General features: G+C 45.7%; 1 protein-coding gene across 2 annotated transcripts in view; it reads right to left on the bottom strand.

Moving 5' to 3' along the window:
• Positions 1 to 14,241: 14,241 nt before the first annotated feature.
• PIGG (phosphatidylinositol glycan anchor biosynthesis class G (EMM blood group)) overlaps positions 14,242 to 16,316 on the bottom strand; it is a 99,391-nt gene continuing 97,316 nt past the window's right edge. For both annotated transcript variants that reach the window (XM_076363329.1, XM_076363330.1), the window contains exon 13: positions 14,242 to 15,894. In XM_076363329.1, coding sequence (XP_076219444.1) covers positions 15,669 to 15,894 — 226 coding nt within the window. In that variant the 3' untranslated portion in view covers positions 14,242 to 15,668. The remainder of the gene's footprint in view (positions 15,895 to 16,316) is intronic.

Raw genomic sequence — 16,316 nt, 5'->3', positions numbered from 1 at the left:
TCTCAGCCTCTATGTGCGTTTTTAAGCACCTGCCTCTCAGCAGGGGGTTTCCAGACTCCAGGCTCTCACCACAGCCTCCTGCGACTTCAGTTGGCCTCACTGAGTCCACCCAAGTCAGAGTCTGTTAAAAAAAGGTATGGACATCCAGGTATGAAAGGTATGAATCATGTGCTTAAATGCTCAGGCAGGCAGGGAAACGCGGCACATCCTCTTCGGATGCGCTGCTGCCGCAGGCTCTCCTGCCTGTGCTACTGCTGGGCTGGGCCAGGGAGACGGCAGCCTCTGCACAGCGTGTCCAGGACCCCATCCACAGGCACTTGCTTCTGCTCTGAACAGCTTGGGGGGCAGTTCCCCTCACACATCAGCTCGCCATATCCCGGCACCACTCCCCAGACTCCTCTGCCCCTTTTTCATAGCTCGTTCTTTCTATTTAGCTGCTTTATTCCCAGCACTGAAGATTGGTCCCCCTGGGGCAGAGGATGAACTCTGCAAGTGGAAGCAGCAGATTGAATTGCCTATGTCAAGAAGCCAACAGGGAATAACAGCTGCTTTAGCCCCAGAGAACTGGCTGTCGAGCAGTAACAGTCCCTTCCTGGAGAGGTCGAGGCTGTACAGGTCTCTAGTGCAACATTAGCTGTCACAGAGCAGAGCCCAGCACGCAGGAAGATTTGAAAGCATACACCTTGATGCTAGAAACTCAGCGAGATCAATCCCACCAGCGATGGGAGAGCCAAGGCAGAGCAGCAGAGCACTGAATTTCAAGTTTGCATCACTTCTTCCTCTGGCTCAGCTGGACAGACAGAGCACAAGCTATCATGGAAGTTCATACACTGCTGCTTTAAATAGCGGCTAATCCCCAAAGTCCACAAACTCCACAGAAAGCTGCCTGAGGAAAAACATTTGACAGCCTGCAAATCCCAAATTAATTCATTCTCATCACTGCTGCCAAACTATCCCAAGTGGATTAATGGCAGCAGATAGCAGACAACCAAACATAAGGGCTGGTTTTTGGTTTGTTGTTTGGTTCACCAGAAGACATCTCAGTATGGGCTCCATGCAGGGAGCTCCAGCTGCTGAGACCCTGAAGCAGCCTTTGTAAGACAGGAGGCCAGGGGCTGGGGCCCCGATTCACCAACATGTGTGAGCGTGCGCCCGCTTTCAAGGACACGATGAAAACCCACTGAAATCAGCCTATGGAGGGACCTCGCTGACCCAGGGCAGAGTTTTACACCCTGCTCCAGCAGCTGCTCACCCTCATATAGTTGCAATGTGGCTGCCTTGGCAAACCTGACCTTGGCCATCCACGTCTGCAGAGGCTGGCCTTCTCACCAAGGATCTCAGAGTTTCCCATGACCTGCCTGCCATGTTCAAGCTGAATTGCGCCGTGCTATGTGAGGCCCCTGGGAGCGATCATCGTGGGACAGAAGCAACAGTGACCTCCAGGCAGTGCTAGTGCCCAGCATCATAGATATGGGGTTTCTGTCTTCCCTCACAACCCACCTGTGCCAAAACTTCACACTCTGAAAAACAGAATCTCCCAAACCAGCACTTACACACCTGGGAATACAGTGGTGGCTTCCTGTACTGCAGAAGCCAGCTGTAGAAATTAAGAGCTCCCCATCTGCCATTTCAGTTGGAAGTCTTATCCTCTGGCACCCCTGGGGTCCTCCAGGCCATGTCCCCATCGATTCACCTCATTGGCTGACTTCTTGCTTTCGTTGGCTGCACTCCAGAGGGCAGCATGCCCAGCAGCACCCTCCCCGCTAGATTAGACACCGGAGGTCTGTGCACACCTTCAGATAACTGTTTTTAACAGGCCACAAGCCTGTTGTAACTCTGTGCTGCTTTTCTTTCAGGCTTTCCCTCTGGACCAGACATATCCCTGCCCACTCCACACAGTTAGAGAAAAATTTTTGCCTTTTCTTCACAAATTCTGTTTGAGGTCATGAAAACACTTGGGTCTTGAGGTCAGGAAAGTCTCCAGCAGTTGGAAGGAACCATTGAAATGTTGCATCTCACACGCCAGAGGAGCAGACACACCAGAGAAATCACTCCTGTCTAGACACTTACATGAACATGGACATTCACAAGTCTGGATGGGACTGCTAAGCCCGATCTCAAAGGACACCAGTCTCAAAGGAGACGAGTCAAAAACTCCCCACAGAGCTGCAGGAATCGCAGAGCCCTTTCCTCCTGCATGTCAAATGGGAGGGAGTTGTTTCCAGGGCTTTGCCTAGCTCATCTGCAGTGAAGCAAGCTGACTTCTACCACAAGCCCTTGCAGAAGGCCACACATCAGGAGACATCATTAGGGTTTCTGGAAGGTTGCACATGTTTTCCTTTGGCTCCCCCCCAGTACTTTTACCACTGGTATTTCCCTCACATGCATGTCCTTTGTGTACACTTGCATAAAATAAGAAGCTGCCTGGTTTCTACCTTAGCTAATAAAATTTGTTCTCTCCCCTTGCAAGCCTTGCCTCATTTCTCTCAGCCACATTACAAGAAGTCATGCCCTTTCCAGATGTGACCTGCAAAGACTGTCCCTGTGCACATGGACATCTTGCCTGGATTCCTGCAGGTCACGCTGCGAGCTGTGCTGAGGGCAGGTCTCCTTCATTTCCCACGAAGCTCTTCAGCTTGCATAAGACATGTAAATATTCATAGCATGCGGAAGAAGACAGCCCACTAACTGGTGGGGAGGGACCTCAGCTCCAACGGACACTCAGCTGCTTCATACAAAGGTGAACAGAGTCAACAGGAGAGGGTAAAAATACACACCAGTGATATTGGGGTAAGTCCTCCTGACTGCCTGGGAGCCGGAGGGACTCGGTCCCCTCGTCTTCCCCATGTTGAGTGCTCTAATCAGAGGGCTCTGGAGAAAGAACTGCCACTGCCACATTTCAGAGCCATTTTGTGACTGATCTCCAAGTTCTCCACTTCCCCTCCAACCATAAAATCAATGTAGCAAATTCAGCCTGAACTGGGGAAGCTGAGCACAGCTGGGAGCTCGTTTTCCTGCGAATATATTACTCAGACAAGGCAGAAGAAAGGATAGGCTAACTCTTCCCTTTCTGCCCTCATGCCTTCTCCTGCAGGACCAGAGCCTGGACCAACTAAGGTTGCCAGGCAGTAGCACGCCACCAGCTTCATCAGTTACCAGACTCAAATACTCGCTTTTTCGTAAGTGTTGTCTCACACAACAGACAGCAGTTATGAAGAAGAATGCAGAAGAGGCTGAGTTTGATCTCTGTCATTTAATTTACCGAAGAGGATCCCAGACATTCCCCCCACACCCCATGTGTGTAGATACCAACAAGGCAGTAATTGCCATGTGGAAGTAGAGGCACAAGACTACTATCTAAAAAAGCTTTTCCCCTTCTTGAAACTTAGCTGGGTTTCTGTGCTAATTTTGTCTGCAACAGAGCTAGTTTTCTTCATAATAGCTAGTATGGGGCTATGTTTTGGATTTCTGCTGGAAACAGTGTTGGTAACACAGGGATGTTTTAGTTACTGCTGAGCAGTGCTTACACAGAGTCAAGGCCTTTTTTGCTTCTCACACCACCCCACCAGCGAGTAGGCTGGGGGTGCACAAGAAGCTGGGAGGGGACACAGCCGGGACAGCTGACCCCAATTGACCAAAGGGATATTCCATACCATATGACGTCATGCTCAGCATATAAAGCTGGGGGAAGAGGAAGGAAGGGGGGGACGTTTGGAGTGATGGCGTTTGTCTTCCCAAGTAATCATTACGCGTGATGGAGCCCTGCTTTCCTGGAGATGGCTGAACACCTGCCTGCCGATGGGAAGTAATGAATGAAGTCTTTGTTTTGCTTTGCTTGTGCACGCGGCTTTTGCTTTACCTATGAAACTGTCTTTATCTCAACCCATGAGTTTTCTCACTTTTACCCTTCCGATTGTCTCCCCCATCCCACTGCGGGGGGGAGAGCGAGCGGCTGTGTGGTGCTTAGTTGCGGGCTGGCGTTAAACCACGACAGTTTCTTTCAACATAGTTATATGAAATGCAGATGGACAAACACATACACAGAAAGGCATGAACAAAGTTGTGAGATGCACCCTGAAAGAGGGACATGATAGTGGTGTTCCCACAAGCTGGCTTGTGTGCAGCTGAGTAGTGCAGGGACTTAGCAGCTGCAGTAGATATAGCAAGAGAGAGTAGAAGATGCATTGGAGGTAGAAGGGTTGTCAAAGAAATAGGCAAAACAAGCAAATACACATGCTGTCTTCCACTTGCAGTGATCTTGGATGTTCCTGTAAGAGAGCACGTCCAGAAAAGAAGGGATTTCCCAGTTATAATACCTCTTCATAGATTGCTGTGATTTTTCTTTCACCAGCAAAACTCTCTCTCTTTAAATCAAAGAAATGCCCAGCCACTTTCAAGACTTTTGGCTTGGTCCTTCATAAAACAAGCTTCCCTCCTTCATTCATAAGCTGTGGGAAGGCCTTTCCTCAGATGTCACCTTTAGGGAACAAGCAACTCAGTGAAGTCAGAGCCATCAAATGAGTGTTTTGTAAAACATTCATACATGAAAAAGGAAATTGTCTGTACTATCAACTCTAGCAATTCTCAGGGTGTAAAGTCTATGGATATTTGTACATTACATTTACAGCTTTCCCAACCCCTCCCTCTTTTTCATAGAATCATAGAATCATAGAATGATTTGGGTTGGAAGGGACCTTTAAAGGTCATCATGTCCTGCAGTGAGCAGGGACATCTTCAACTAGATCAGGTTGCTCAGAGCCCCGTCCAACCTGACCTTGAATGTTTCCAGGGATGGGGCACCCACAACCTCTCTGGACAACCTGTGCCAGTGTTTCACCACCCTCAGCGTAAAAAATTTCTTCCTTGTATCTAGTCTGACTCTACCCTCCTTTAGTTTAAAACCATTTCCCCTTGTCCTATCGCTACAGGCCCTACTAAAAAGTCTGTCCCCATCTTTCTCATAAGCCCCCTTTAAGTACTGAAAGGCCTCAGTAAGGTCTCCCTGGAGCCTTGTCTTCTCCAGGCTGAACAACCCCAACTCTCTCAGTCTTTCTTCACAGGAGAGGTGTTCCATAGGGGGATCATTTTCATGGCCCTCCTCTGGACCTGCTCCAACAGGTCCATGTCTTTCTCGTACCTCCACTACCTCAAGACACAGTGCTCTGACCACATCTGTAGCTGCAAGGGTGACCATGACAGGATCCCATGAAGTGCTGGCTAGTCAGCAAACCAGGCTAAAGATTAATAGGTAACACAAAACACTATCTCAGCACCCTAAGCTTGTAATGTGAGATGCTGCTCATGAGAAATCATGCGATGTAGAACAGAATGAATGTTCCTCAAAATGGAGAGGGAGGGTGCTCAGTAAAAGCAGGCAGTTTGAATTGGCAACTCTTAAAAATGCCATTCGTCTTCACACTGGTCTCATTTTCCAGCAATGCTCATTCTGTCCAGCCTATCTTTCCAAACCACCTGTTATTTTTTTGGTATTTCAATTCAGGAATAGAGTGGAGTGAAGCCAGTCAGAACAAGCCCTCTACAAACACCTTGAAAACACATTTCAACATAACTTTTTCATGTTAACCACCAGTAAGTTGAAGGATCGCTGCCTGACCCTGTATTCACACATTTCCCAGTCTTCCTTTCTTTTTCCTCTGTTCATTTGTCTTCCTGGTGTTTTCTATGCCCCATCTGGCTACTTCCATCTGATTCCAAACACTCCATCCACACTGCTCTTCTCCTACCTGTACCTGTCCTCACCAGTCCTTCTCCTTCTCTCCTGCCAAGCCTCTCCCTCCAATAACCAGTACTGCTCAGGGATGAGATGCTGTGTGCTTCTGCTGGTTTCAGTCTGCTAAATGCGGACCCCAGCCTTGAACACAAGAGTAGCTGGATGTCTGTGTCATCCCTTGAGAGGGCTTTCTCCACATGCTTAAGCATTTGCAGGATTTGGATCTTTGATTCTCAGACCCTTGAGTCAGAGAATGCATCATTCTCTTTGCACGATCAACAGCACTTAAGGCAATTACACTCAGAAAATAATACTCAATATGCATATGCCTACATAAAAGCAGCATGACACTGACATTTCAAATGCAGAATTAAACTGATTTAGCCTTTATTTTCTAAGCGTACTTAAGACATTTTAAACAATACAGCATCAGGCAAGCAAAAGATTTCAATGATGGGAACTGGCAATGATTTGCAAGTTAGGGTTCTCTTGGAGTATGAGCAAAACTCCCCTGATTTCAGTGGGAATGGAGCAAGGCCATTAAACAATAACATTAACATTCCAGGCAAACAGTATCTTCAGAGGGTTTTGGGGGGGATGTCACATGTAAGAATGTGAGAAAATCTAATTGATTTGATGGAAAGAATCCAGCCATTTGAGTTAAGCATCCAACAGCAGGTGAAACGCTTCTGGAGAAGTTACATTTGCTCTATATTCAGCTAAGACATTTTCAAACCATCACATACAAAAATACGAACTAATTATAATCTTTGCATCAAAGAGGAAAACTGCCCAATCTCTGTGCTTTTGTTTCAGCTAATCTACGTTCACTGCACTCTTCATGCAAATGAGCACATTTGTTGCAAATGGAGTAAAATTACTTTGCTAATCATCTAGTATTTTATCATCAGAATTTCAGGCTTTAAATAGCTTGTTTGTGCCATACCTGTCTGCTAGCCATGGTATAACACATGCTATACCTTTGGTATCATCATGTTGGCTCTGCCAAATTCACCCTAGGGCAAACGGGCAGGCTCTACACAAGATTTTTCCAGGGGATGCAGAAGGAAAGACTGACCTTTCTTTAACTGTGTGTCTGTGCTAATCTGCAAGCTAGGAGGGTACTGTGTGTCCCTTCTGGTAGCAGACAGCCCCCAGGCATGTCCCCACAACACTTTGTGAAGGGGAAAAGGCTTTCACCCCCAACTCACAGTCCAAGTCCTAGGCCGGTTGTGTGGCACTTCTGTCTCCCTTTCTGTTGAGGTGAGAGTCCAGTGCAGCTGGTCTCACATACACTGACAGATGCAGCAATGCAGAGGAGGATGGAAAAGGTGTCTCATTTCTACCCTGCACCTGTGCTCAGAAGCCAAAACAGGCAACAGCTGTTCAGACTTCACCGCAAGGACGCTAAGGCAGGGCTGCAAGTGTTGACCATGGTCTGAGCTAAGAAGCCTACATCAAAAGCCCAGTAAAACTCTACTACTGAGGCACATTTGCCAGGTGACTCCAGCTACTACTCTCTCTCCGGAGTGAATAAGAAGGAACTTGTAGGAGCTTCTTCAGTATATATTTAAAGAAAGCTATTCCAAGACCAGGGCAACTAGCAAAGCCTGGTTTCAACATGCATCCTTTGTCCAAAGCATACTTGCATGGACTGGTCAGACAGCTGCTTTAATGTGGACTGGACACTAGCTAAGTCCTGACTGCCCAGTCTTCAGTGGGGGCATGCCCTGAGATCCTTGTCCATGACACATTGCTGATGTTTAGCAGAGAGATACAGGAACTCAGGTTATCCTAAGACATCTGCTTTGCTCCAGGTTTGGTTGAAACAGGTCAGCAGTATGGATTACACACATTTTGTTTTCTTATGTCCCCTTTCTCCCCCACCAGTAAAATTCTTTCTCTGAGTAGGATGTTAAGATGAAAGCATACTGGAAGTCAGCTATTGTGAGCTTATGTGTAGGTGAACTATCGCTCCCAGTCAGACAACTGTCTTGATTTTGTGGGTTTTTTTTTCCCTAGGGTTTTCATAAAATGGCTTCATTTTGGCTTGCTAAGGGATGCTGCATGTGTTATAAGGGCAGATGGGATTTACAGCACTCTCTCCTGGGCCTGCCCACCCTGCAGAAACTGCCCCAGAAAGGAAAATTCCTCCCAGTGGTCTCCAGTAACTCTTATTTTGTTTTGCCCCTGTACCTCCCTCACCACAGCTCTGCCCTCCCTGAAGTGCTCCTCCTATCCCATCTGGGAATCATCTCAGCCCTCTACTGAAAGCCTCGGGAGGGAGTCCCAGTGCCCTCACAGGACTTCCTCAGACTCCCCTCTGTGTATCCAGACCTGAAGAGCATGGGGCTCCTAACCACCCCACAGGGACCTGCTTCTCGGAGGCCAAATAGGCGAGTGAGAGGAGCATGGTTCTCCACATATTAATCTTTAACATGCTTCACACGTGAGGCTGTGCTTTGTAAACCAAAACTGTGTCCCATGCTGCTGTTCACCAAAGGATTTATCACATGCAGGCATATCGGTGCAAGTGCCTACACGAAGTGCTGTGGTCTCCTCGGCAGTATGCACATGTTTACCTCCCATGGCGTAACTCCACAGGCTAGCCCAGTAAGTCTATGGGAAAGGAGGGAAGCCTAGGATTTCTGTGCTACGGCATACTGCCTAGCAGTATTAAACAGGCAATGCTGGATTCTTTCTGTCATCACCCACAGCAGAAAGGAGGTGTTCACATCCCCACAAACATGTCACTGGCAGAGCTGCAGACAGCAAAAAACCAGTCATAACTGCATCTCCAGCTGTGGCAGTCCTCTCTAATGGGCCTCTGTCTTTTCTCAGCAGCTGTCTCCTGTGTCCCAGTTGTGAAAGGGGAGGACCAAGGACCTTCCTCCATTGACAAGGCACCTCCAGCATGGCTTTTGTGGAGGAACTAGGCTTTCAGTGCCACTGCCAAAAGTCCTGAGCAGTGACGTGCAGAGGGAGTTCATGTGCAGCCAAAATGCAAAAGGCTGTTCACCCACTCCTAAGCTGCTGTTCTGGGCTGTTGACTCCAGCCAGGAGAGCTGCACCAGTCATGTTAGTCTCTTTTTAAGCATTTCTTCAAAACAAAAAGCCACCCACAATACATGCAAATGTTGCCCCAAAACTTCCCTTCTGTCCTCATGCCTTGCGTTTCTCATCAGTCAAGCACCTCTGGTAGTCTACAGCCGACTGTAGGAAGTACTACATGTAGGGACCGAGGAAGAATTGGGGCCAGTGGATCTGTTTGTCACTTTCCCTTTTAAAGCCACTTTTAGAGAATAAGATCTTGATTTCCATGGCCCTAGGTATGATTCAACGGCATGTTTTCTTTAATTTGATCTTTTGCCCAGCCACCCAAAGGATCTACAAACTAATTCTGCTCAGCAATTGCTGTACACAAATAGTGACAAACTAACTTGTGCTAAACCGGCAAGCCTAAACAACTGCAGACACTACACCACTCTCCAGTGCCATGTCTGGGACCACAGACTCAGCTCTTTCAGGAGACCACCCCATACAAATAGCTTTTGTGGCTCAGCAAAGGCTTGGGACCAGGTAGGGCTATTTTTACCCACTGGGAAGTCCCACAACCTCCAAAGACAGTGCTCTTCGAGCAGCTTTCATTTTTTGTATCAGGAGAAGTTCAGCTGAAGGCTTCCTATCTCACCAGATATAACCAACTCTCAGGGTAACAGTTGCAGTGGGTTTTGAGTGTTTTGAATCTCCTGTCTTCCTCCTGGTGACTAATACACCAACCATGCAGTACTGGGTGTACATTTGCTGTGTGAGCTGCACTGTGTCATGTTCTGCATCACCAGTGGTCTTTGCAGTAGACATCACCAAATATAACACACTGCAGTGGTAAAATCAGAGGCGTAAAAAAGGCATAGGTGATGAAAGTTTTACCATGTATTAGTCTTGAGAATAAGCATTATGCTGAAGCCCATCTCTAGTGGCTAGCACCCTCATTCTTAAGTTGACAACATCAAGCAAAAAGGGTGTGCTTTGAGCTATGGATCGAACTTGAGTTACACCTTAAGCTAGTATCACACCGAAAATCTGTCTTCAACACCCTGCCAGTGGGAGGACAATGGTGTTACACTGAGTGGGGGAGACAGCTGCTGAAGGAACAGGGCTACTTCTCATAGCAACCCAAGCTTTTTATCAAATGTTGGGAGATAACAGGTCCTTTGGGATGAACCTGTGTCCCCCATCAGGCAAAACGCAGAAATTAATGTTCACAGGCCTACTTCTCAGTCTGAAGCCAGAAAAACAACTTCAGAAAGTAAGTCACCTCTGTGTATGTGTCCTACCATATGTACCCGGCATTGGCCCACAGAGATCACAGCAAGACCACAACTTTCACTTCAGGCCTGATAGGCAAACTGAACATTTTGGGGAATCATCTGAATCATAACAGAAGCAATGGCAAAATAAGACCCTTTGTCATTGAATCTGGGAATCCTCAAGCTACGGAGGCAGTGAAGCTGGCATGGCTAAGGGCAGATGGCATTAAACCTCTCCTTCCAGTGACGCTTAGTTCTTGTATCTAACATATAAATACACAGCTACATAAAATAAAACCAAAATTAACAGTTTTCAGCTGCAATGTTTATCTCTTAAAAAAAACAGTGACACAGTTGTTTTATTTCCTGTTGGCTATTTTTTTTTATTTTTGTTATGAAATCAATGACAAAGCTCTTTGACATCAGGAAATAGCCTGTGAAACAGTCAGTAAAAAATGGCAGCGTCAACTTTAAACATAACAAAACCACAGAATCCTTGAAAAATGTTGGCTAGAAGAGACCTCTGGAGCTCATCCGATACAACCTCCAGCCCACAACAGGGCCAGCTAAATGAGGTTGCTCCAAGGTGGGAAGAACTCCAAGGGTGGAGGTCTGGAGCCCATCCCAGACAGTAAACACCCAGAGAAGAAAAGGCTCCTCTGACCTCCTGGCAATGTCCCATACTGCAAATTGTGCCTGTCGCCTGTGGGGCTGTCCCTGTGCCCTTCTGAGAAGAGCATACCTCCATCACCTCCATGCCCTCCCTCCTGGGAGCTGACTATGGTGAAAAGGGCTCCCTGACAGTTTCTCATCCCCAGGCCAAAACAAAGCAGTAATCACTGTGAACTTACATGATTAAAGACTATTCATGGCTAACACAAAGGTCTGGAGAGGGTCAGATGAACAAGGACACGCTGAGGATCTCTACTAACCTTATCGCTTAATCAGTAATTTATAGTAATTTATATGATAATCTAATCACTCACTAAGCAATTAGACAATTGTATCTGGTGTGAGCACACCAGGGTTAGTCAACGAGAGAAACTCCTCTCCTGGAAGACCTTGCAAACTGAAGGAGCTTACTGCCTGAAGGAGCACAGGACTCATGGGATGCACAAGGAAGAGCACTTGGGGATTCTGTAAAACTAACGGGATGTTTTTAAGGGGATTAATGGGACACGTAAGACATTATATGATGCTTAGGGAAAGGACCAAAGGAGGGGAAAAAGAAGGATCAAGATGGCTTGCGGAGGAATAAACATGGGAAGCAGAGGAAAAAGTGGATAAAAAGGACCGGTTGAGTATAAACAGGTTGCTAGTCAGTGTATTTCTCTGATGGAGCCCTTCACTGCATCACCGCTGTGTGCCCCATCCTCTCATTAAATCCTACTTCTTTCTTCTTTGTGAGTGCAGTCTCTACTCCTAGTAGCTATGTATGAACACCAGTGAACTTCAAACTGGACTCACCAGTAAGATAAGAGGTCTGGATACCAGCAAGCAAAGCATGGCTGCAAACCTCTGGGGTTCCCCTGTCTGGGTGCCAGCAGCAGGGGAGGCCACTGGGATTTGTGCCTGGTGTTGGATAAACTGTCTATGCAAACACATGTATGTGTGTGCGCGTGTGTGTTCCTTGAATACTGATCAGCTGGGGAACAGAATCAGGCTGTCAGTGCTGCTCACGGTCCCCCTTGCTGCCCACTGGGGCTCCAGAGCTGTTCCCCAGCCCATGGGCCCCATCCTGCACCACTACCAGGCTCCTCCCAGCCAGGGGCAGGACTCGGCATTTGCCCAGGCTGCACTCCATTTCTCCAGCCTGCCAAGGTCCCTCCAAAGGGTGGCCCTCCCCTCCAGCATAAACACCGCTCCCCCAATTTGGTACCATCTCCAGACTTGTCCTGGTCTTGCCATCCCCTCATCCAGCTTAAGAAAGATCTTAAATTGCCTTGCCCTAGCATTGCCCCCCAGGGACACCACGGCTCACCAGCCAACCGTGGGACCTCAGACCACTGAAGACAACCCTCAGAGCCCAGTGATCGAGTCCACCTTCAAGCCCACTGATCCATAGCTCACCACTTGGGCACCAAGTACATCATGCTGAAGGCCTTGCTAAAGTCAAGCTGTCCAACATGTAGTGCTCTTCCCTTCTCCACAGAGTCTGTCATCTCTTCAGAAAAGGCAATCAGGCACCAATGGACCAGGCCCAAGTTGTCCTGGTAAACCCCTCTTGGTCATTTCCTCCCCCATCCAGTTCTTGGGAAATAGTCTCCGACTCCATCGTCTGCCTGGGGACTGAGGAGAGGCTGATGGCCAGTCATTTCGCAGACCCTCCTTACACTTCTGGAAGATGGTGCAATGCTAGCCTCATGAACATCCCCCAGTGACAGCCTTTCACAGTTAGAGAGGGCAGCCTACAACGAGATCAGCCAGCTCCCCCTCCTGCCCCACTGATCAGTGGGACCATGGTTTCCTTCCCCTCCCTGTGCTGCTGAAGCACTCAGGGACGATTTGGTTTTTCAGAGGAAGCCCTTCATGGCAACTTGCATCTGTGGCCCCTCCTCCTGTGACTATGCAGTTGTGGAGATAAATCTTGTTTAATTTGCAAATGCTTTTTGTGAGGAATTCCAAAAATTGCCCTGACGTTTACAGACAGCACCACACATAAGCATTGGTTTAGCACGCATTCATCGCCTGCTGCAAAGGCTGGGGTGTACAGTGTGGATGTTCTGCTGCCTTACGTAGAGCCAAGGAAAACTTGGGTTTTTTTTCTACAGAGCAGAAATAGAGATACATAGTATCTGAAATATGAATAGGTTTCGGTTTTTTTAAACCTGAATTAATTTACAAGAGCCTCTTCTTAGCTCAAGCTTCATCACACTCTGGATCTTTACGACCATACTGGACATATGTTACAAGCTTTGAGAGGCAGTGAGCCGCACTAGTGATCTAGTGAAATCTAGTAGAGGAAGCTACAGACCACTGTGACTGGCTGAACCTGGCTTTGACCAGAAGCAAAGATGTTGAGTGGAAAAATTTACCGTGTGTCGCAACTTTATCCAAACAGAGAAGTACACAACATCCCTCCTCAGAATACATTTAAGGAGGAGTCTGTACCTGCGCACAGGGTACTCCTGAGGAACCATGCCGGAGCAGGGACCATGGAGGACCTGGGCAGAAGAAACCAGTATGCTCAGAACGGCCGAAACCATCCCATGTACCATTCCTGCTTCCCACGTCGCTTATCTCCTTGTCTGAAGGTTTGGGACGTGCTGAACCTGACAAGGGGAGTTAGGATGAGGAGGGAAGGGGAGCAGCTAACTAGTGAGATGAGAATTTGCATGCAGGCATTTACTTTTCCTGTGCATTCAAATCAATTGCCAAAATTTCATGTTGATTTAAAATAAAATGATTTTTACATAATTCCCCAGTTCAAGTCTCTTTGCCTGCAGCAAGAACCAACTCATTTCTTCACTGCCTCAGCTTTGCATTGCCATAGCCCAAAAGCTGATGAAGTTAAAATAGTATTTCATTTGCTTATACCCAAAGAGAAAGGGTGAAAAAGAATAAAAATGGCAATTCTGAAGTTGAATGCACCATGTTTTCTTGAGGTATCACCCAAACTCATGTGTAAAGTCGAGACAGAGATGCAGTCTAAGTTCCTCCTTCTTCCTTCCTTTCCTGGTCTTGAAGACCTAAGTAACAGAGTTTTTCCAAGCCATTTATTTTCTCCTGGATTCAATCTGGACATCTTTCAACTTCAGAGGAGAAAGGGGACACTATGATTATTTAACTAAGTAATCTGAAGACATGCCACCTTAATACACACACAATAGTTTAGATTCCACTATTTGATAAAATGTCCAAGAGATAAACTAGAAGCAAAAAATATCAGAAGGAAGGAATAAAAGATCTTGTGAATGTCACCCCACATTGTTTTAGGATTCTGTACCCCAGAAGCAACTTCCCCTCCACCCCTTCCATCTCTTTATTAGCACCCTTTCTCTCCGAGTCAAATCTCTTATAAACATATTCTGTATGAACGGTAGGGATCATTGCTTAGGAATTAACCAAGTAAGCAAACAGAGATGATGTCGATCCCCATATGGTTGCTAGGCAACAGGTAACCAGAAAAATACTGAGAATGATGAAAATGGTAAATGCGTACAACATTCACAAGTACAAACTGTTTTAAATATTCCATAATTTGCAGTGAAAAACAATTTATTAAAAGTATTTAATTTTCAAACTTCCAGCAGGTCACAGTGAATGACATTAAGATCCAGTAGTCTCTTCTCCAGATAAACAGCAACATGTGGCCAGGGTACTGAAAATTTTGTTGTTTCACAGTTGAAAAAAAATTCATTATTAGTGATCAAGATGGCCTATTATTAATGTATAAAAACTAAAGGTCTACTTTTTGAGATTCGCCCTATCTGAAACATGAGATGAAAAGTGTACCAGTGATCCTAACAAATGTAGTCAGCTACATAGGGCTTAAAAGCTTTTTTATTTTCAGATTTATAAAAAAAAGTTAAAGTTCCCTGTATGCTGCTCTTCTGCTACACCTCTAATACATTTAGATTAAATCCTACTGGCTGCTAACATGGACAAAAATATGAGGCAAAAAAACCCACATAAAGAATACTGATACTCAGGATAGTCATCAATGTGTATCTTCTTGACAGAAACAAGGAAAACAACATTGTTAGGAATTAGTTATAGCACATTCAAGTGAGGTGCCTAGACAGGTCACTAGGGGGAAGGTGATACAAAGACACCTTTTATTCTGCTGGTAACTTAGCCCATTAAACTATTTTCCTGCTCATGGCTCATAACTCTCTACCCTAGTGTGGAAAACATGATCATATGTTCAGCGCAGCTGCCACCAATCTGATTTAACATTTATACATTAATGAAAAGAAACACAACATTTTAGCAGTGAATGGACTCCATAGAAGATTTACTTTCTTAGCCCATTAGCATTTCTTATCCAGTGCCTGAAGTGCAGATCGAAGTCCATTACAGATTATGATTGCACTCATCTTAAAAAGAAAATATTGCCTTTAAATAGAAATGCTGCCTATGCAAAACAAACAAAAAAATCTCTTACCTGGGATATTTGTACAGTAATTCAATAATTTAATAATAATTTCAGTGCACACGCTAGAAACAAAACAAACAAAAAATCCCCCCAAGGCTAATGACTATAAGATCTTGTGAACAGCACCAAGAAATCCTGCATATTTTTAGGATCCTGTAGTCTAAGAAGGTAAAAAAAATTCTATGTGCAAACGATTTTTTCAGTGCCCGTGAGGCACTGCTCTGTATTTATATTAAGATGTACATTTTTAAATTCAAATAATGTAATATTGCCATTCTGTTATTTGGAAAGTGCTATAATGACAGCTATAGAACAAAAGTTATCCATGAAAAAACAGTTTTATTTCAATTCAACATTTTTAAAGCAAACTCAGTTTTAAAACAGGACAGGCCCTTCAGATCCTGATCTTGACTAAACTAAACAAGGTTTCTCTTCAAATTCTGCACAATTTAAAGCCATTATTTTCCTTCTTCCTTTCCAGTGACACACTGGACATTGCAATGTAGAACTGCATACCGCACACTTATTTTCAATCTTGCACTTTGTGAGAGTGGTTCTGATCCATGGCTGTGAAGAACAGGCAGATAGTGGCTGTGATGAACACATGCACTCCCTCATAAAGTAGTTTTGGCGAGAAGACGCTCCATATGAACAGGTGGTAACGCAGACCTGTTACCAAAACAATGTAGATGGCAACTGGAATTGAACGCATTAGAGCATAGCAGAAACAGCCGTGACCCACTGCCGCTGAATCCCTGGTAACAAAAACAGAGGAGTTCATTCTCAGGCAAACTTAGTAAAGACATCCGAGTTCATCCACTCTTCAGCATTATTCCACAACACAAAGAATACTCACAGATGTGATTGTGTTAGAAAACTGATTATTGATGCAATGATGTAACTAATAAAGCTTGTCCTTATCACCTCTATATATCCTATAATGTGTAAGTATGTTAAGTGTAAGCATAGCAACTGTCACCGCAATAAAGGCACCCAGTAGTTCACCTCAAACTTAGAAGGTTCTGTGCTTTAATATACTTTGTTCTAATTGTTAAAGTCTCCGTTAAGCAGTTTCAAGATAGCTTCATCTCCTGTTGGCCTTCCAGTGCCTTTCCACAGAATCTGGATGGTAAGAGGCAGAAGAAGAAAGACTTCAGTACTCTTCACAAAGCTGCCT

The sequence above is a fragment of the Aptenodytes patagonicus genome, chromosome Z (genome assembly GCF_965638725.1).
Source record: "Aptenodytes patagonicus chromosome Z, bAptPat1.pri.cur, whole genome shotgun sequence".
NCBI classification, from domain to species: Eukaryota; Metazoa; Chordata; class Aves; order Sphenisciformes; family Spheniscidae; genus Aptenodytes; species Aptenodytes patagonicus.
The sequence above is the reverse complement of the archived record's forward strand: the minus strand, read 5'-3'. Positions and strand labels throughout refer to the sequence as shown.